General features: G+C 28.2%; 1 protein-coding gene across 1 annotated transcript; it reads left to right on the forward strand.

Annotated features, from left to right (window-relative positions):
- The first annotated feature begins 1732 nt into the window (after positions 1-1732).
- On the forward strand, positions 1733-14313 carry LOC108783315 (5-oxoprolinase). The gene is made up of 22 exons (XM_018551860.1): positions 1733-1896; positions 2932-3116; positions 3510-3695; positions 3849-4087; positions 4236-4398; positions 4548-4633; positions 4733-4934; positions 5066-5326; positions 5450-5560; positions 5650-5851; positions 5925-6144; positions 6209-6347; positions 6718-6995; positions 7105-7365; positions 7563-7668; positions 7735-7902; positions 7984-8231; positions 8774-8885; positions 8955-9179; positions 9481-9662; positions 9805-9964; positions 14057-14313. Exons 2-22 carry the CDS (start codon positions 2940-2942, stop codon positions 14276-14278), a joined length of 3948 nt encoding a protein of 1315 aa, XP_018407362.1. The 5' UTR covers positions 1733-1896; positions 2932-2939; the 3' UTR covers positions 14279-14313.
- The last annotated feature ends 9281 nt before the right edge of the window (positions 14314-23594 follow it).

Consider the following 23594-nt stretch of genomic DNA (forward strand, 5'->3'; position numbering starts at 1 on the left):
TTTCGGCGCTAAGATCATGTGTGCGATATAAGTTGAGACCGATCCTTTACGCGAACTGGCGAGTTGCGAATATCTGAGATTATTGGATTAACGCATTATTTGTCGTTAATTTGTTATACATTAGTTAACTTGTAAACATTAAACTAAGTTTCGTTATTTAAAATTTTTAATACATATTTAGATTTTTACCATTGCAATTATATCATTTTAATCAATATTGCACTGAACCAATTAAAAATATCTGCTCGTACGAGTATATTACAGCGAAATTATTTTTTTCTTATGCGGTTAACTTTCTTTATGAGATTATATAATATTTCATGATTTATATTGATTATATAGGATTCTTGTAATTCTCTTATTTATCTATGCAAGCGGTATGTAACACATGTTTCCGTTTAAACTAGTTAAAAATTTATCATTTACTCATTGTTATTCGATATTTTTATATTATTAACAAGTGACAATATTTTTCAGTTCCTGTAAAGATATATGTATACGTATTCAGAAATGACATTTGACAGAATTGTTGATATCTATTTTTGAAAATGTACGATTGTTATATAAATAAAGAAATTTATTATAAAAAGAGAATAATTGTATCAAAATACTTTTTCATTTTTTTTTTTAAATAAGCAATGTTTACTAAATGAAGATAAGAGATTGCAATATATAAGTATAATATCAGAAGTAAATTTAAAAAAAACTTTTTTATTAAAATATAAATTATATAATATATACATATATTTTATATGTTCGTATTTTTCTTACTTCGTAGTGATTTAATAATAATATTTTTATAAACTATATCTTTTCCAGTAAACATCAACTAACAGTGTATAATATAAATAGTATAATAACATAACATCAATATATTATAATTTTACATTCAACAATATGAATATAATGTAACACAAATTATAAATAATGTTGGTGTTTATTGGATTATTATTATATCATGGCCATAAATAAAGCAATCTTATCGTGTTTTGTGATAGTCATTTAGATTATGTAGTATGTTTAAATATTTTTGAAACGTTTTATCAGATAACTAAACTTTTCCATCGTAAAATGAGGTATGACTAGTTTAATAAAAGTTTTATGTAAATATCATTTATACATAATATTGATACTTTAATATTTAAAAAAATATTAGAGGTTTTATATTTTAATGTATTAAAACAATTGTAATGTTAATATATAAGATAACATAATATACGAACAGTATTTTTAAATTAATTTATTAAATAATATTCTTGATGTCTGGAGGAGGGCGGAATTATAAAATCTATTGACAGTAAGTTATTTCTCAGGAAAAATTATTAAAATAAAGATTCGTATATATTTTTCTTAATATTATTTTTTGTTCACCCGATATATCGTTTGATGTGGCTGCTTTGTGCGCAGTCTCTTGACCAGTGATACTCATTTTGCAATAATATTAACTTTTAATTATTGCGACTATTACACAAATATAAAAATTTATTAGTTTGCTCAAATCTTTCATTTTTTTGTCTACTAAACAGTTTTTAAATAGAAAAACTAAATCAAAAGAATTAGTTTAATTTAAAGAGAACATCGATAATTAATAGCAATATTATTGTTAGTTGATTATGTTTGCTGGAAAATATAAATTATGCTCTATTTTTGGATTAAAACTATGATTATTGTAATACAATTATTGTATTGTAATAGTTAGGTGTCAACTCTGTCACACAATTCGTAATTGAGAACCTTCACATGGTAACCTTGCTGTTGATATTATTCGTGCTCTCCCTAGTCCCTACTCGTGCAGTAGCAGTTGCTCCAATACCACAGACTGGTGCTGTTAGAATCGCGTGCCTGAAAACGGATATATAGTGTCAGGAAGACATTAACAATATTGCACTTATTACGGTATTGATATTTATATGACATTATGACGTTATAACAAAATTATTATAGCAGCACTTATTACTGACAGAGGAATTTTTCTGATTTGTGATGTAGAAATACAGCTGACGTATAAATACCGAGTGCTCTTTACATACGCATGCGCGGATAAACGAGAGTTATAAATTTTAAACGCATTAATTTTAAATTACATTTTTAGGATATATCATACTTTTTCTTTTGCTCTTAGTTTTAAAACGTGATTAATATTTTATTAATGCTATTACACGTTAAAATATCATATTAAAAGTGAAAAAGACCTTCAAAATGTACGTTTTATCAGATAATTAAATCTTCTTTTATGCGAGCAACGTTAATTAGTTTTTTATCAGAAGAATGCTTAACTTGTACTTATATAGCCATCAATAGTGTGCATACTTGTTTTCATAGAATAGAAGAGTGAGCGTATTATTATTAGATGAAATGTGTGTGTGTGTGTGTGTGTGTGTGTGTGTGTGTGTGTGAATTATATTTAAAATTAATCAAAACTAAAGAATTTAAAGTTATTTATTAATATGAATTATAAATTATTTATTACACTTGCTAAAATCAATGTAATAATATTATATTTACATATAATTTCTTTATTATATATATATATTATAATACAAATTATATTATGTTTTAAGATATGTGTATGTTGTGTTTTGCATAAAATTATTAGATAATAAAAAAAATTTTGTTGCTTTTCCGAAACACAAAGTTTAATATATGGAACGCAAAAGACCTGATAGATTACAATATTAATGACATTGAAAAAAATTATGTGTGGTTCACAAAATGTGTTTAAACTAAAAATGAAAGCTGTGCACCGCCCAAAATATATTTCAGATTTTTTGAAAAGACTTATTAGCTTACAGTTTAAGCTTAAACATTATAGCATATACACACAAAAAAGACTAATAAGGTTATTGGAGTATTCATTTTCAATAAGTCAATTTTTACAATAACATCTTTTCAATTTATATATATATAATATATATATTTTTTTTTAAATAGTTTTATCAATGGGGCCATCAATGGGAAACGATAAGTTCCAATTCTCCATAGATCGAGGAGGCACGTTTACTGATATATACGCTAGATGTCCTGGGGGCAAGATACGAGTTATGAAATTACTGTCCGTAGATCCTAGTAATTATAACGACGCGCCGACAGAAGGCATTCGTAGGATATTAGCTGAGGTACGTTATAATCAATTCAAAGTTATGAAAATATAATTTATAATTTGGAACTTATTGATAAAAAGTGTTTCATATTTTTTATCTGATAAATTGCAATATTATAATTTGGAACTTATTGATAAAAAGTGTTTCATATTTTTTATCTGATAAATTGCAATATGAGTTTGAACGTATGTAATTTGCACAAGCAAAATTATAAAATTATACATAATTTGAATAAATTACAAAGTTGTGTATACGAAAAGAGATCTGTGAACAAAAATAATATAGATTATATTACAGAATAGAGCAATTATAATACATAGAATAAAATCAAATTATACAAAATATCTTATTCATGAATGTAATTCTAAAATATTTTAAATATTTTACGACTATTTTTATTAATTTTAGGAAAGTAGCGTTAGAACGGATGGCGCAATTGATACCTCTAATATAGGATGGATCAGAATGGGAACGACAGTTGCTACTAACGCGTTATTAGAAAGAAAAGGCGCGAAAATGGCGTTATTAATAAATGAAGGTTTCATGGATCTTCTATATATCGGCAATCAGTCTCGACCAAATATTTTTGATTTGGTTTGTATGAATTTAATATAGGTACTCATATTAGAAAAAAATGTTACAGATTGCAGTATATATTACTTTATCGTGAAATGTATATGTATATTACACAAATTTATAAACGCATTTGTTCTGTCATTTGAATTAATATTTATTAAATATTTACAGGAGATAGTGATGCCGGAAGTTTTGTATAAACATGTAATTGGAGTAAAATGTAGAGTAATTCCCGCTCTACCAGGAAGTTGTCGTATGAAGAATCAGTCATGGCGAAAGGTAAAAGGTTCTACTGGCGAAGATCTATACGTTATTCAAGAACTTGATGAGGCACAATTAAAGGAAGATTTAAAAACACTTCATAACCTAGGAATAGATAGTCTTGCTGTTGTTTTGGCACATAGTTATACGTTAGTAAATTCGTTTGATTAAACAAAAATCTTTTTGTTAGTGAACAATTTTTGAAAAATAATTTCTAAAAACACACAATTAATGTTTATAATTTGTTTCAATTTTATATGCTTATTAAAATTCGGCTATTGCATCTTTATAATATAGTTATGCGGCTCATGAAATTAGAATTGGTGAATTAGCGCGAGAAGCAGGTTTCTCGCAGATATCTCTTTCACACGAGGTGATGCCAATGACGAGAATGGTTCCTAGAGGTTTTACTGCGTGTGCAGATGCTTACTTGACGCCACACATTAAAAGCTATGTACAGGTAGTATTATCCTTATTGTTACATGAAATTTGAGTTCTTTTATAATTATTTGTATAAAATTCCTGTTTATCTTTTCTTTCCAAAATAACAATTAAAATATACATTCAAAATACAGATTTGGGTTTCTAAACTATAATGAATTTTTTTAGGCTTTTTCTTCAGGATTCAAAGATAACTTGAAAGGTGTCAATGTATTGTTTATGCAGAGCGATGGAGGATTAACACCTATGAATTCGTAACTATTAATGTTTATTTTTGAAAGTCATTTAAAATTATTTTTCTTGTTATAACATAGATTAAATAATATCTTATATTTTGCTCTGGGATGTTAAAGTTTTAATGGGTCACGTGCTATACTTTCTGGACCAGCTGGTGGCGTTGTTGGATATGCAATGACAACTTATGGAAAGGAGACTGATCTACCAGTGATTGGATTTGATATGGGCGGCACATCCACTGATGTAAGTCGGTACGGAGGAAGTTACGAGCACGTTTATGAGAGCACCACGGCAGGCATTGCTATACAAGCTCCGCAGGTATTACTCTTTTTTATAATAAATATTACTTGCAGATATTTAAAATATTGACATTTTAGCTTATTTAAAAAATATTAAATTTTAGTCTTTTTGTGAAGAGATTTAGCTGAAATAAAAAAATTGGGTTAAAGTTAGATGTCAATACAGTTGCGGCAGGAGGTGGATCAATGCTTTTCTTCAGGTCGGGTCTCTTCGTAGTTGGGCCTGAGAGCGCGGGGGCTCATCCTGGACCAGCGTGTTATAAAAAGGATGGTCCACTAACTGTAACGGATGCTAATCTCGCGTTGGGTCGTCTTTTACCTGAATACTTTCCTCAAATTTTTGGACCTGAGGAAAATGAACCGCTTGACGTGTCTCATACGTTAAAAATGTTCACAACACTTACCTATGAGGTAATTTCTTTTGATATCTACATTCTAAATCTTATATTTTTTTGTAAAAGAATATTTTTTTCTAAATTGAAAACAAATTTATTGTATTGCGTTTGATTTACAAAATATTTGCGTATGTTGCAGATTAATGAATTTTTAAAAAAGGATGAAGCTATGTCAATCGATGAAGTGGCAATGGGGTTTATTAGGGTCGCAAATGAGACTATGTGCCGACCGATTCGAGCTTTGACTCAGGTACAGTTAAACCGAGTTTATTTTTTTGCTAATAACAAAGCAACGCACTATGGTCGTTCTTAAATTATCTTTAGTTTTTTTTTGTGTAGGCAAAAGGTTACGACACTTCCCGTCATGTTCTGGCATGTTTCGGTGGTGCCGGAGGACAACATGCCTGTGCAATCGCTCGATCGTTAGGTATAAGCACGGTTTTTGTGCATAAGTATGCCGGTATTTTGTCAGCTTACGGGATGGCATTGGCAGATGTTGTTGAAGAGGCGCAAGAACCAAGCGCCGAAACTTACAATTATGGTAATTTATAATAATAAAATTCTTTTTAATTATGTTGCGTGTTTCTTTATTTTAATTTTGTTTTTATCTATAGAAAGCTTCGCTTGTTTGGACGATCGGTTAGATGCGATGGAAGCCAAAGTCAGAAACAGACTTCGCGAACAAGGATTTTCTGATTCTCAAATAAAAACAGAACCATTTCTTCACTTACGTTATGAGGGCACTGATTGCGCTTTAATGTGCAGTCCTGCAAGTCAGGATTCAGTGAGCATCACTACCAGACACGGAAACTTTCTCGCTACATTTCTCGAAAGGTAAGCGTTTGAGTCGAATAAATCTTGTCTTTAATTATTTATTTACAAACTATTTTTTAATTAGATATATGACAGAATTTGGTTTTACGATACCAAACCGCAAGATCTTAATTGATGATGTGAGAGTTCGAGGAATTGGAAAAACTAAAATTCCAGAGGATGTTATATTGCCTCCTTCAAAAATTTTACCAAAAGCTGAAAAGGTTAGATAAAAAATGTAAATAATACCTTAAATAATTATTAAACTATTTTTGCTTAAATTATTTGTTTCTTTTAAATCAAATTTAATTTTTAGAGGATGAAAATCTGTTAAGTTATTCTTACATCTTTTTCAAAGTAAGATTTGTAAAAATTTATTATTTCATTGTATTTCTATCTCAAATATGATATTGTTTCCGTGTCGTAATGACTTACTCATCCTGAAAGGATATGTTCGAATTTCCAAGTATATTCCCTACCTAATTATACAGTCCAAAAACTATTAAAAAAAACATACATACATATTTTACTTTCCGTATGAATGCAAAATCGAGAACGTTTATTCGTCCTCCTTTAAAAATACGAATTTTCTAGACCACTATGGTGTACTTCGAAGGTGGCTATCAAGAAACAGGCGTCTATCAATTAAATTCGTTATCTGCTGGAGATATTTTACATGGCCCTGTCATTATTATGGATAGTTTGAGCACACTTTTAGTAGAGCCAGACTGCATTGCAGAAATTACTATCCGCGGTGATGTAAAAATAACGATTGGACAAGGTCAGCGAACAAAAGTTACCACTGATCTTGATAGTATTCAGCTTAGTATCTTTTCGCATCGTTTTATGAGCATTGCTGAACAAATGGGTCGGTATGTACATCAGTAAATAATTTTAATGTTTCAAATATATGTATCTGTTATTTAAATGTTTTTAAATATTGTAAAATAATATTTGCGTTTTTTTTCCAATTTTTGATAGAGTACTTCAAAGGACTTCAATTTCCACTAATATTAAAGAGCGATTGGACTTTTCATGTGCGATTTTTGGCCCTGACGGTGGTCTTGTTTCAAATGCTCCTCATATCCCAGTGCATTTGGGTGCTATGCAAGAAACAGTACAATACCAGATGAAAGCATTTAATGGCAAATTTACGCCGGGAGACGTCATCCTCTCTAATCATCCATTAGCAGGCGGTTCTCATCTTCCAGATTTGACAGTTATCACGCCAGTATTTTACAAGTTTGTATATTCTCTGTATTTGGTAACTAGAAAAATGTTTTTGGGAAATGTGTTATACTGTCATATTTATTAGCTGCAATATTGTAACAAAAGAAAAAATATTGTTAATAATTTAGTATTAAATGTCTTAATTTTTTCTATTATTTGTGTTAAATGTTTAGTAAGTGTACTATATTCGAATTTAATATGCACCTTAGAAATGTACCTACGCCGGTATTCTTTGTGGCCAGTAGAGGTCATCATGCTGATATTGGTGGTATCACTCCGGGTTCTATGCCACCACACTCAACGAGTTTGAGTCAGGTACGAGAATATTATTCCCAAATAGATATTAAGAGAATTGTACATAAATAATGTATTCTTTTACAGGAAGGCGCTGTCTTTAAAAGTTTTTTGTTAGTACATGAAGGAATATTCCAAGAGGAGGAACTCACAAATGCTTTGATGGCGCCGAACAAAGTACCGGGAAGTTCGGGAACTAGAAATCTCTCGAACAACATTAGTGATCTCAAAGCTCAGATCGCAGCTAATCAAAAAGTAAAGTTCAATTATTTATTCAAATTTAGTCAACTATATGTAAGTTAAATATACTTAAAATATGTTTCCTTCTCAATTAAGGGTTCTCAACTGGTAAACGAGCTAATTGATACATACAGTCTTGAAGTAGTGCAAGCATATATGGATTATATTCAATGTAATGCTGAAGTTGCTGTTCGAGAAATGTTGAAGACGATAGGAACGAGAATTAAAATGCGAAGAGGAAAAGAAATCGATATCGATGCCGTTGATTACCTTGATAACGGTAGTCCCATCAAATTACATGTGGATCTTGATATAAACAAAGGCGAAGCGATTTTTGATTTTAGGTATATTTTTAATTGATATTTATAATAATTGTCATTTAGCAGGTAGTATTATTTTTTAGTTTTTATAATAAAATGTTATTTTGCTATTTAATATATCAAAGATATATTTTTTCTATTTTATTGTTTTTTTTTTAATTCTTATAATAATATAAACATATAACTTATTATTAAATTAATGATTAATCTAATTTTTAATATTATTTCTTTTATTATAATTTTTTTTATTTTATTTCTATATTCAAGTTCTATACAAACCTAATTGGTGGACAGCTTATAGAACTGAAAAATTTATTTGCTTTACATATGAACATTATTAAGCATCAAAATCCACTTTGATTGAAAATTTTTCTTTATATATTTATTCTTATCAGTCTAAGTTTCATTTATAATAATGTGTATAACATTTTTCTAAATAATACATTTTAAAAGATGTATTTTCATTTTTCTTATTGCTTTTTGCAAAATTCTATGCTACAACAATTTTATATAACATTATATAAATTATATAATTATTTACAAGATAGCAATTTCCAAATTTACAGTGGAACAGGTTGTGAAGTATGGGGTAACTGCAACGCACCACGTGCCATAACGTTGTCTGCAGTAATTTATTGTTTAAGGTGTATGGTTGGACGTGATATACCATTAAATCAGGTAATTTCCTTTTGGATTTAAAAAAAAAATCTAATAATACAACTTGTATTGATTTGATATTGTCTGTAGGGTTGTTTGAAGCCTGTAAAAATAATTATCCCTAAAGGATCGTTACTCGATCCCTCGGACGATGCGGCGGTGGTGGGCGGCAATGTCTTGACATCTCAACGTATTGTTGATGTAATCTTAGCAGCTTTCGAAATTTGCGCAGCCTCGCAGGGTTGTATGAACAATGTAACTCTTGGCACTGAGGAATGGGGTTATTACGAGACAGTTGCTGGTGGTAGTGGAGCAGTAAGAAGAAATTATAAGCTTTAGATGATATATTTGAGTCTTGAAATAAGTTCCGGCTAATAAATTATCTAAATAATTAATTGTGAAAATAATAATTAATAAAAAAAAGAAATTGAAATATTATTTCAATATTATAAAATTAAAAGCCATATAAAGTTATTATAACATACAATAATACTTATTATAATTCTTTTTATATCATAAAAATTAACGTAAGATAAAAAATATACCATACGTTCTATTTTAATTTTGTAGTACGTATAGTAGATATTTGTTTAGTAAACATATATATATTTTCTAGGGACCTACATGGCACGGCAGAAGTGCTGTTCACACCCATATGACTAACACAAGAATAACAGATCCAGAAATACTCGAACTTCGTTACCCAATTATACTTAACCGCTTTTCCATTCGATGCGGGAGTGGTGGTAATGGAACATACATTGGTGGCGACGGTGCTGTGCGTGAAATGATATTTAGGTGATTGAACGCACATTTCTATCATTATTTATATAAATTTTTCTTCTATTTAAAAATTACATTTTGAAGATAATACGTGAAAAAGAACTGTTGGTAAAAAATGCTTTTACTTATAATTTTTTTTTTAAATATTTATTTGTAGAGCTCCGATGATCTTATCTGTATTAACCGAGCGGAGAGTGTATCATCCACCTGGACATAACGATGGTGAGGCCGGAGAATGTGGTTTAAATATTTTGGTGCGGACTGATGGCAGACAAATCAATTTAGGTCCGAAAGCTGCCGTTCCAGTTTATGAAGGGGTAAGTTATTTTAGATTAATATCTTTTGCAAGCATAGTCAGTATCTTACAAGCATTATCAAAAAAGTAATATGTTTGAAGATGTCATAATAATTTGTTACGTTATGATAAATATATGTTCCTTTTAAATTTTGAAAAGTTTAAATTAATTTCTAAATTTTGAATAAATACAGTTTTAATTATACAGCTAAAATATTAGATATATCTATATTCTTTTCCGTTTATTTAGAACTTTTTTATCTGCATTATATTACTTATTAACTGCCAGCATCATACATAATTTTAAAGAGTTTTTGAAACAAAGGATAACTTACAATAAATCAATTTTTAACTTTGAAAAATAGTAAGATGTATAATATTTTTGGCCAAGGCTGTATGTATTATAATGTATAATCACAATATTGAAAAAAAAATTGTACCAAATTAAAAACTTAAATCCAAGAGATATTATCTTTAATTGTACGATAAATATAAGTGTATGTTTTTTGTATCCCTATTGAAAAGTTTCCCTATTTTAATCCAAGTGTGATAGTAGATCTAATTACTCTTTAAAAAATTATTCTATCACAAATTGTATTACTTTATTCAATTTATATTATGTATTTTTTATAATATTTGTATAAAAGATTTGATATATCAATAATTAGCGCCAAGTCATAATCCTATAAAAAAAGAATCTTTATTTTGGAATAAATATTTAATAAAGCAGTCTAATTAGCATTGTTATGCCTGCTCTGTGCCGATATCTGAGTTCTGCCGTTTTCGAATGAAGAGCGCGTCGTCGCTAGAAAGCGCGGCTCCGTTGTCAAGGAAGTAATAAACAAATGGAATCGGTTTTACGATGGTTTCGCGCCCACGCTTTTAAAACATGGCCGCTCTTGTACTCGACGAGCAATAAAGAGTGTTCTGTCTTCTTTCCTTAAGAGCCTGAGTTTTCATTTCCGCGACTCGGTGGTGCGCGATCAAGCAATGGACACGCGATTCGGTTACGCGGACGATATCTCTCGGTTCGGTCGCGCGGGCGTATTGGTATATTTGTATGTATATTTACCGTTGAATTGTTCAAAAATATTATTATATCACAAAATTTTCAATCTAAGTATGTATATTATTTTATATCAAAAATTTGATATCACTAACAAGTGCCAGTTAGTTCCCATATTGTATTACCTAATTTAACCTAAGTAACGTATATTTTAGAATTTTCATTTAAGAATAGTTTTGTTTTAACTTAAGATCTTGTTCTTAAATTATTTAACATTAAAATATTTAACAAAAAACTTGGCGCTGTTATTTTAAGTTAAGTATAGTTTGTCAGTATCAAATTGACATAAAACTCATTTGTTCAATCTTTATTAAAATCCGACAATTGCGATATTAAAAAATTCAATGGTTCTCATGTAGAGATACACGACTAGTCTCGCACTACTTACGGTACGTGCTCTGAGAGCCGAGTCATTACCGTGTCTCCTGCTATACATCTGAAGGAAATATAATTGAATAAAAGAAATAATTAATTAAGTTTTTTCACCTTATGGTTAATACGCGGATATTTATTTTTATATAAAATAATATTTAATTCTCGTATAAAATAATTTGTACGAAATAATAGATAGTTAATCGATCTATTTTTTAAAGAGAATAATAATAATATTTAAAGGTTCACAAATTAGGTTTTAAAGGATTTCTCTAGGCAAAGGCTAGAGTGGTGAAGAAACTTTTTTATGATTTGTGTTAGCTCCTAAAGCTGATTTCGGTAAAATAAGATCTGTGTGTCATATTATAGTATTTATAACAACAGTAAGAGATCAAATAATTTTTTTCAAAACTATATAAGTATTACCAGATAATAGTTGTATTTTTAATTATATATAAGCTTGAAAAGGCTATTTAAAATTTTTTAAAACGAAAAAGTTTTGGTATGTCATTTTTGATCATAAAACATACAAATATGCAAAATAAAAATTTTGTTAAACTATGCAATTATGAGTCTGATAGAATCTGAGAGATTTATAGAATTTTAAATTTATTTTAATATTATACAGTTAATATTATAAAATGAAAAATTTTTTTAATTTATTTGGAAGTAAATATCTTAAAGATGTATAATAATTTATTATAATAGAAAAAGTTAATAATATTTATTAACATTAATTAATGTTAGCTATAATAATTTTACATACTTACTATAAATTATAGTGTATAAATTAAAATAAATTAATTCGCAAAATGCTATAAATTTTTTAAGCTAAATCTTTACAAACATTTTTCTTATTTTGTCAAAAGATTTGGAGTTTATATTTATACATTTGAAGAAGATGCCTTTTGATTTTTATAATACTTTTCTCAAACAAGATAAAAAAATGATAAATAAATTAAGTAAAAACAAAAGAGAGTAATAAAAGAAAAAAGCAACAGAAACTACAAACTATATGACTATTCGCATTCAATCCAATATATCAACCAAACCTTAACAGAATTTCTTTTCGCATTTATCGAAGCATGAAAATTGACGGCAGATATGTACTAGCTTCCTAAAATTTCAGTAGCAGTATATTTTATAGTTGTCAAGAGAAAGGATAACGATTATATCGTATTCCCTATTGTATGGAATTTGCTCGCACCTTTGCCGTTTTCGTTAGTTTGCATTTTCTCGTAGAATTTCCTTAGAGTTTCGACAAAAAAATTTTTTTATTGATATTAAACAGTAAATGATAATGACTTTTTATTTAGGATTTTTGTTATTGAGAGATATACATGTACTTACTATTAGTGATTTACATATACGTTTCATATATTTTATGAGATAAAATTATGGATATTATAAAAGTAAAAATAAAAAAATATTTAAGAAATCTATATATTAAAATAAAATGATTTGTATAATATTAAAATTATTATAGAGTAATCAAAATATATGTTCTTTACATCAAAATATTTTGTGTCATTTAATTAAAATTGCTACTTATGCAACTGTTATTATTTACATTTTAAGCAATACTTATAAAAATTGTTTGAATAATTATCTTATCTATGAAACGATGAGTTTGTTTTATAAAATAGTAAACAGTAAATGTATACAATTGACTTTGATTTTCATTATAATTTTTGAAGACTCTCTATATATGCAAATGTGATTGACGTATTTTGCTTCTATACATTATATGATTTGTGCTATAAATCTCAATTAATATGCGATTTGATTTTATGGCAAGGACAAACACAATTTTCCAAAAATTTTCATGACGCTATTTTGCGACACAGTATCGCTTCAAAATTTCTATGGAATAGTTTGTAGTGGTTTGATTAAAAGTTGGGGTGTACGACCACACGAACATACAAAAACTTGTAATAGTGTAACCGCTTCTCCTGGTTCCCTTCTCACTGCATTTAATAATTACATTCGCGTACTGTAATAATAATAAATTAAATAGTCGACTATTGTTTAAAACGCAGTGTATGTCTTCATTCTCGCTAAAACATATTAAAGCGCATTCCATAAACAATTATAACAAATTATATTTTTATCTGTTACAATAATTAAAAATTTAATGTACAACGGCAATGCAAATTATAAGTATAGACATACATTGTCTTTGTTTATATTATATATTTTATGTCACTTTCTACATTCAAACGTGTTTATCTTAAACATGAATTATATAAAGATGGAATTATATATATAAAATAAAATTATAATGTGTTCTAGTTTAAAGTTGAAGTAACATTAAATTAATACTACGTTATTCGCTCAAAATATAAAATACACCACAGCTTTAGAATTTTAATAAATTTACAGTGTAAAACAGTTTTGATCAACAATTCAATTACCATTTTTAATTGCAAATTATTAGAAAAAAATGAAAATTTATGTATATTATGATATCAGGATATAAAATACAATGTGTAATTATTTCGTTAAATAAATTACGTAAATAAGCAGCTAAACAATATATATAATTTTAAAACATAAATCTTTAACTTTTAGCTTTTGGTATTTACCAATATGATGCTATCTTAATAACATGCAATTATTGTTATTACAAAAATTTAGCTAACAATTTCTCATCAAATTTCTACGGTTTCTTTACAGGATAAGTTCATTATGGAAACTCCAGGTGGTGGTGGGTACGGTTCCGTTTACAAAGACAAGCAAGCTGAGAAATCTTCGGTCTATTCGAAAACTTACAATTCACAATATTTAGCAACAAGATCTACATCAGAGTACAAAGATACAGAATCTAATAGAACTTTGCATAATTTTGTAGAACGTGGAAGTGTTTTTGAGTATCGTATGGCTCAGGAATCCGTTTAGTAAAACTCATAGTTATTGTCATATGAGTTTTAGTATAGAACACATACCTATATATCGTGAAAAAAACAAATGTGTAATAGTTGTTTACACTCACAATATATTGTAATTATTAATTAACTATTTATATTTTAACTAAGTATTTTTAATCATATCTATATGTATTTTTACGTTTAAAATACATTTATTTTAATAAAGAGATGTTCTCAAATTATAATTTTGTAAAATGTATACAATATAAAATATATAAAATATATAATATATATATATATATACACATTATATTTATAATTTTTTGTAGAATTTCCAATCCTTATTTTACTTTTTATTATTTAATAGGGTACTGTCATTTCCAAGTTGATTGATTCGCATTCTCGGATCAATTCCTAGAGGAATGAAATTTCTCTTTGCTATGGCTAATTTCCTCGATTTACCAGTCCGTTCGATTTGCAGCAGGTGCAAGATGGCGGACGTTTCATTTCCGGCAGGAGTAATTACTGACCGAAATGTCACTGTGCTGACCTACATAGCAGTGGAATTATGATTCCATTTCCATAAAACGTTATCCAAGATATTCTAACAATTTGCTAACAAACGAGTTTCGTAAATTTTTGTGTGAAATACGATAATAGAAAAATATGCGAAATACGTAAAATATTTTTATTAAAAAAAATGTGATTAAAAGAAATAGTATTTTGTGCAAATTTTGACCTCCTGGATGCGATAAAGTTATTAAAAAGTTCGTAATGATTGGGGACCTTGTCAAATGAACGAGAACATTAAAATTTGGGCAATATAAATATATTCCATGTTTATAGTTAATTTTCGAGGTGTTTTCCAAACACTTTTAACAGTTTTATCGTATCTAGAACATCAAAATTTACAAAGAATACTATTTCTTTTATTTATACTTTTTTGGATAAAATTCGGCTTTTTATTAACACCCTCTTTTCAATGTAACTTCCAATGAAGCAGGATCTAAGATCGAAGAGTTACAGAGCTTATAGTTTGAAAATTAGTTTGAAAATTAATACTGTTTGTATGCACTGATGAGTTTCAAAACTTGAAATTTGATGTTACTTTGCAATAAAAAATTTTCTAATTAGGTTTTATGATAATCAAATAATTTTTTAAATATTCTGTTTACCATATTGAATTATATCATTTTGAATTTCTTTTTTGACCTCAGATTCAAATAAAACTTAAATTAAATTAATATCCGCTCAAATAAATTCTAACATCTAGTATAAGCTCAATGTGTTCTTGACCTGGGAGGTATATTAAATTTAATTTTCAAATAAAACATTATCAAATTATCCTGTAGGTCAAGTTTTAAGAAAATTGAGTGATCAGTTTACAAAATGTAAAAGAATGAGGTTGTTTATACATAAAAAGTTAAACAAAAATGTTTTGTTATAGAAACTTTTATTAAAAAATCAATAAAAATAAAATGATATATTATTTTTATCGAGATTTTTGTAAGAATTAAATTAAATTAAATTAATTAATTAAATTTTCATATAAAACAAATACATGTATTAAATAATTATAAATATATAATTAGAACATTTTTTATGAGTTAAAGACTTTTATTATTCTTTATTTTTAAGATAAATATAAAAAAATTTAAAGCTTAATTGATAGTAATTTGTACAACTTTAATCAATGCAATTTTATCAACATGAATAAGCGTTTGATGTCATTTATAGTACGTAATACAATGCATGAAGAGGAAAATTTTGTTTTTTTTTAAAATAAAGTGTTCTTTGAATTTTCCTTTGCGTTACACTCTGAAATGTTGCGAAATCGCATTATTACAAGTAGTATTACAATGGTTAATTCTTTATCATCTTTAAACGAGACGGTAAATATAATTTGGTTGAATTTCGCTTTCGTTGGCTCGTTTGACTATTCTATTATAGCGATTCGGTGCAATTCCCGCCACTGAATAAAGGCAAACGCGAAAGATATTACAGTGTCGCTCGTAATAAAAAAAAGAGCGAGATTTTGTGTCCGGAATGGGTGTTGTTATCAATCGATATTTCACATTGAAATGAAAATCAAAGTGGATACTTCGAGAAGGGACAGAGTATACGCACAAAAATTTCCGAACAAGTTTTTACGATGCATGAGATTCTTACGAAGACTGCACTACCGGAATCGGCATTCAAGAAAAGAGTCTCATCTCATCGAGATTTTGCAATTTAAAACTCTTACAACATACCGCGTTCTTTATAGATGCAAGAGTTTCTTTTTGACTTCAATCCGTGCCAGTGGATTGGGATAATGTTTTCTTCTCAACTCCGTGTAGTTCGACGCTTGTAAGGAGCTATAATACTGGATGTAGTACTATTGAAACGCGTGATTCTTATAGTTTTATCACTTTAACATAGATTACGATGCGAAATTTGATACTACGAATATAGCAATAATTAAAGCACAAATAATATTTGTGTAGAGAAAAGATTGCGTTGTTTAAAATATTTAAGCATTGTAAAACACATAAACGCGAACAGCTAAATATTCAGAGTTAATTTTAAAAGTTTGAGATTTTGTGACACTAATTCCTAGGATTGAAAAAAACTTCACTTTATATAATGTAATCTTTATTTATTTAAATTGCCGTGTGCACACAAATTTAATATACCTACTCCACAATTGTATGACTACATTTTATTCGATTTGTAAGCATGCATATAATTTCGTAATTACGCAATATAATTAAATAATAAAGAGTAATTCTAAAATAAAATACTTGAAACAAAATAATTGCTAAATTTTAGGAAATTGTATTTACATTTATGTGTGTGTATTCAAGAGAAACATGTCTGTAGTTTAATTTTATATATCATAGATATTTCGCAATGTGTTTAATTACACTGAAACGCGTAGTCCGACATAAAATATCGGAAAGTTTCGTCACGTAGAGCGTTACGTAGAACGGCGCAACTATGCAACTCATCAGAGCGCATTGAGCACGATACGGGAGACAGGACGGAAGTGTCTTCTCTATTTAAAACAGTTCTGACGGTTGAACATCACGTTTTGGAAATTCAGAAAATTACATACGCGTACGCAGTTTAATATATATGAATTACACGAGGGAAGTATCGCGAAAAAGTAGCGTATGAAAAGGTAACATATCTAACAAAAAATGCACATAGAAAATCTGCGATTCGGATAAATTGAATGAATCGTATCGTGTCCGGGTGATGTACGATATATTCAAATACGTGATGTGTGAACGTGAGCGGGTGCGCGAGGTGGACCCTTGATTCCTGTTTGTATAGCTTGAAATACTTAACTGTCACCGATTTATGGGTGTAGTTCCAAATGACCTCTATTTGCGATTAATCTGAAATTTTACATATTAAGTTGTTTTTGATGTAAGAAATAAAAAACATAATCTCAATTTCTCGGGAAATGAAACAAATATATTATTTTATAGAACAATATATTTATCAACTAAATTCCATTTTATATGACATATGTATACAATATGTATATTTGCAGGTAAATATGCCGATGGAGGGAGTACAGTCAATGTAATTATTTCCCTGCTTTACATGATAAAATGTTCAGAATATTGTCTGAATACTCCTTGCATATATTACTTGTATATATTACTTGTATAGAAAATCGCAAGCGAGCGAATAGTACATATCTCCGCCGACAAAGAGCCGCAGCAGAGAGCATTTTATAATCATAAACAAGAATCGCCTAATTTAATAGAAGAAGTGGAATCTCTTTTGTTCTCAAGAAGTCAGTTACTGGAGCAATCCAATTAAATCGTGGTAATTTGATCCACTGGAGTGGATCATAAATCCATTTGAGAACATAAAAGAAGAAAAAGAATCATCTAGGATAGAATATATGTAAGAAACACAGCATTTCGTACCTGTGGACCTCCAAAATTAGGCTCTAATTGTAAGATGAAAACACATAAAAGTTCTTTAGAGTAAAATATTGTTTAAAAAGTGATCGAGTCTAGAATTTCTGAAAAAAATTAAAATTTGCGAAATATACATATGGAACATTCGGAATATGTTACGATCAATATATAGATGAAATTTTTAATCGATATTTGAATGTTATTTTTATATTTTTTAAAAATATTTCGAGATATTCTAGAATACTTAAAACACTTTTTTTAATTTTAAAAACTGAATATTTTAGGAGTATTTAGTGTTAGCTGGGTATTGTGCACTTTTAATGTCCATCAAATTTAAAATTTTTTTCTATCGAAGCAATTTTTTTAATATGAATTAGATAAACTTAATTTATAAATATAACTAAACGTTTATATCAGTTTATATATATCTTATACTGACAACAGAAAAGATTCAATTTACATTTACCAAGAAGAACCCATTTAAAATTGAAACCGGAACATTTTATGACATCATGTATGCACATTGCATACAAAGGGTAGCATACATCGAAGGGTAGCGTTGCTTCACGAATACAGTTGCAGTCACGCGCGCGTTCTTGTAGAAGTTATGCTTACAGAAATATACGCACCTACGATAGCTGTCCCGGCTCCATCCCCGACATAAATCACTAGCAATGGCTCACACAAAAACGTGAAAGAACCTTGTATAGTCGTTTTGCCACCTTTTCATCAGATTTTCATGACTCAGCTCTTTTGCTTAGTGATGTTGTCTTCAGCAACAGCGATAACATCTTGAAAGCCTCTTAAAGCTGTTGCCGTTGAAGAATGTCTTACATATCTTGCGTAAGTTATTTTGCAAAGCCATTCTCATTTTGATTTTAAGATAGGAATTAATATATTTAAAAAAAATAACTAAGCTTTATCTTCTCTTCATTGTGCTATTTTTAATAAATTATAATTATTTAATAAATTACCAAATTAACATATAATTATAATTACAACATTAATATGGACTCTATAATATGAAATGATTAAAAAATATTCTCATATAATTTAATTTATAAATATTAATCTATTATATTAAAGCGTTATAAGACATAATTTTTGTTATTTTATTCTGCAAACTTTATATTTTTTAATATATTTAGATTATTTTAAATACCGTAAAAATCTTTAAAATCTACAATAATTGATTTGCTTAACTGACAATACAAAAATTGATGTATCAAGAATATCAAACTAGCTAAAACTAGGGCAATGTATAGATTTCATTTTAATATGCGTCAAGATAAATGTAACGACACGATACGAAAATTCACTAGAATGTCTAGCACATAAAAACATTGTTGCGCAGATGATTTCTATGTTGTCGGGTTTTTTGTTTTGTACCTTTTTCTTTATCTTCCGGCTGTTCAATAAAGCGTTTCTGGTATGCTTTATTTTCGTGAGATTTTGCAATTTTTCGATCCACTTCACTTTCAACTAATGATATCGCAAGTCCACTTTTACAAAAACGGAAAGAATTATGAAGAAAAATATAGTTGACACACTGCTCAGTAAGGATATATTTGAAAAATATATATTTCTTCACAATTCTATAGCTAAATCTCGCTGTTACTGGGTACACAATATTGTTAAATAAGTATTTATATTCTAGCAGTATGTGTATTAAATATGTATTTATATTATCCTAGTTTTCTAAACAGTTTTACAATTACTCGAAAAATAGAAAATCATCCTATTAATTTCTGTATATGTTAAGATACATACATATCTATAAAAAAAAAATTAATTGAAGGTATAATAGGCAATGTGCAAGATGATTTTCTCTCATATCAAAGATTGATAGCTTTTAGTAGAGAATATTGATTAGTAAGTTCTCAGAGATTGTTTAATGATTAGTTTTTGCCTTTAGTTTTTCGCAGGATTTAAGAATAGAAACCAATCATAATAATAAAGAGTCACTGTATGTTCACTGATTAGTTTTCTCTGCCAAACTATCGACGAGATACTATATCAAAGACCGTCAACTCTGGGTAAATTTTCGTTTTTACAAAACACATGGCGTTAATTGAAGAACGCTGACATTATCGGCAATTAATATAAATTTGTGTTTATTAATGTAAATATTTGGATAACATATTATTAAATTCGTGATTTGTTATTATATAAATGCTCCATTAATAAGTATGTATACTTCTAATGCTATAATATCTTATATATTACCGCAAATTATATTTTTTTTCTCTATAATTATATTATCTCTATTTACAGTAAACGAAAATGGATTAAAATGGAATTCAGATTTTCAGAAATACGCATCCGCAAACGTTAAAATAAATCCTTTTCGATTCAAATTTATTTTTATTCATTTATAGGAATTCCATGAAGCACATTTCTATGCCTTTCGATCTAAAAATAATATTAGCTTTTTTTTCTGTGCCTCTTGAATACTTCTCACAATTCAAAATTTACAACCTAAAATATAGTTTTTCAATTTAATTGAATCCAGTTGAATACGTCCACAATTGAATACAAATTGAATTTAATTAAATTCAATTAAATCTAATTGAATAAAATTTAAACCAAATGAATAAGAAAGCTTTTGTTATTTAAAGTATACATTTGGATAGACAAAATTTTTAATTCATTGTAGGGTAAACTAGGGTATTATGGCCATACGGATAAGATAGCCATAGGTTGTAATTTCTTTAATAATCGTTAAGTAGAGCGTTTTTGTAGTCGTTCTGAAAGACTATGGCCATCTTATCCGTTTGGCCATCTAGTTTATCCTAATTCATTCTCGTTTACTGGATTGATAATCAGATGATAACATTTAAAAAATGAGTATTGTTGAACTTTAAGTATAATTACATGTTTACGAAACTAATAAATCATGAAATTAGTACTATATTATCAGTTTCTTATACGCTTAATCAGTTAAATTTTAACAGAGACGCAAACTCTCGTAAGAATATCGGTCTTTAATAGTATCTTTTGTATTCTCTCGTGACCATTCCACCATGATTAAACGCAGCTCTTGAAACAACTGAAAGATGCGTAAGAAAACATCAATCGTTATTAAAGAGGTTAAAGTTTTAATATGTGTTCATATGTAAATGGATTTGTGGGAATCCGAGGAATATTTTCCAACATGAAATTGTCTTGGACATTAATGAAAAATCTAAAATTACCTAGGCGGAATTTTGCACAAAATCAACATAAAAAGAGCTGGAAATTCATCATAGCAAAATCAATATTTAATTCATCGGGATATTACAAATATGGGCTTTACACTGACGATATTATAGATTACGATCATCCTGTAGTAAGTGAAGCATTGCGTCGACTGCCTGAGGAAGTACTGGATGCTAGGAATTTCAGGTAACGTGAATTTAATATAGATTCCTCATAATAAAAAAAAACAAAAATTGTATATCTACAAAAACTACGAAGAATCTGTAAAAGAAAGACATAATGTAAAGTTGTAATCATAAACACATTTTCTTATGTATACCATAATATATAAATACAAAGAAAGATTTACAGTTCTTTGAATTTTTCTAATACCTTGTAAAAAAAAAAAACATTATGATAAAATAAGACTTTACTTTATAAGTAAGATTAAAAAATTTCCGTAATTCTTAATTAATATATACGTATATATATATATATATATATATATATAATTACGTAATTTTTTTTCCAAATTTACAATGCATATGTAATTATATGCCAGACGAAAGAATGATAGGATGCAGCACATCGTGTCGCGCTTCAAAGAACTGTAAAGAGGTCTCTTTCATTAAGTATAAAATTCGCTTGACGACGTCTCTTAATTTGAGACTTTAGCAACAGCGATATCATTCTACGAGCAACTTACAGTATAGCATGCGATGGAATCCTACTTCTAGCGTCCGCGTTTTTCTGTAGCCGGTCTTGGAGGTTTCCACCGTTTGCGAATTAACGAGAGAAATTCCTGTACTTTTTTTGCATTACAAGTCTCTGGAATATTCTGCGACTACGCAGTTGACTTTTCTATTATGCCACTCAGGCGCTTCTCGAACGAAGGCACGTAACAGTTTTGCATGCTTTGCAGGATCATACGCGCTCTGCAGCTGAGTTTCCTGAAGATATATCTACCCAGGGAGAAATGGGTCACGTTCGAACAGGATATAAAGTATCGATATCTCCAACCGTATATGGAAGAGATCCAAGCTGAGCAAGATGAGATAAATGAATTTGATTACCACGATTAGAAGGGCAGTGATTGGCCGACTGTTAACGTAAATAAAAAAAGACTTCTAAAAAAACACTTTCTCTGATTGACATGTGTATATAGTTGCAAAACTGATTGTATAAATAGTGATCTAGAATATCGATAATTTCTTCAGACTATTTTTCAAACTAGTGACAACTAGTAATTTTACCAAATGTTCAAATATAAATATAAATATAAACTATTAATTTCTTAATAATTTATATAAATTTCCAACTTTTAACATCCTGATAACAGTTTAGAAAAATTATCGATATAATGATCTACTGTCGGAATAATTAGTTTATAACTGTACATTGTTAAATTAAATGATATATAGAATGCTGTTATAAGTCAGTTTCGTGTAACTTTTATGAAAGAGATTTGTTAATAATAATTGAGTGTAAAACATGTTATTTTCTATTTATTATTTTAAAAAGTTTTAAACAATAAATAAGATACTGTCAATATATATATCATTCTTGAAATAGTACAATCTTAATGTACAGATTCTTAAAATTATATTAGAAATAAAAGTATTTTATTAAATAAGTATACATATATATTTAAGAGATATTAATATACAATAGAGATTAAAGTGTTGGATTTTGTTATATGCAAAAATTTATTCACACATTTTTATGTTTTTAATAATGCATTTTAGTTATGTTATTTGCCAATTTCACCTCAATTGTCACTTCAGACCCATAGGAAGTAGTTAAGAGCTTGCTCAAGAAGTTGCTGTTTCAACTTGCAAGTGTAGTGTTAGTTGTTGGAAGTGCAACTTCGGGATTCATGAACTAAACAGACATGAAAGGTCAACCGGTTGACTGATTCTCAAACATCCAATGTAACAGTTAACTGTCCTGTAACAGTTTGCTTACATTGTGGTACATTTTACCTTATATTTTTTTTCTAGGAAAATAGAATACTGTCAACGAACATCAATATAATACGCACTCTAACGATTCATTATACTAAAATGAGCTATTTTATATTTAATTTAATATAATTATATATTTTTAATATACAATATATGAATATGTATAAATTAATTGTGAATTTACAAATTTTACGTTTTCTTATTTTAAAGTTAAATAAACTTAAAATTTTTTATTTTTTATTTTTATATATTGTTAAATTAATTTAAACGCAGTTAATATAAACAA

The sequence above is a fragment of the Cyphomyrmex costatus genome, unplaced genomic scaffold (assembly GCF_001594065.2).
Source record: "Cyphomyrmex costatus isolate MS0001 unplaced genomic scaffold, Ccosl1.0 scaffold148, whole genome shotgun sequence".
NCBI classification, from domain to species: Eukaryota; Metazoa; Arthropoda; class Insecta; order Hymenoptera; family Formicidae; genus Cyphomyrmex; species Cyphomyrmex costatus.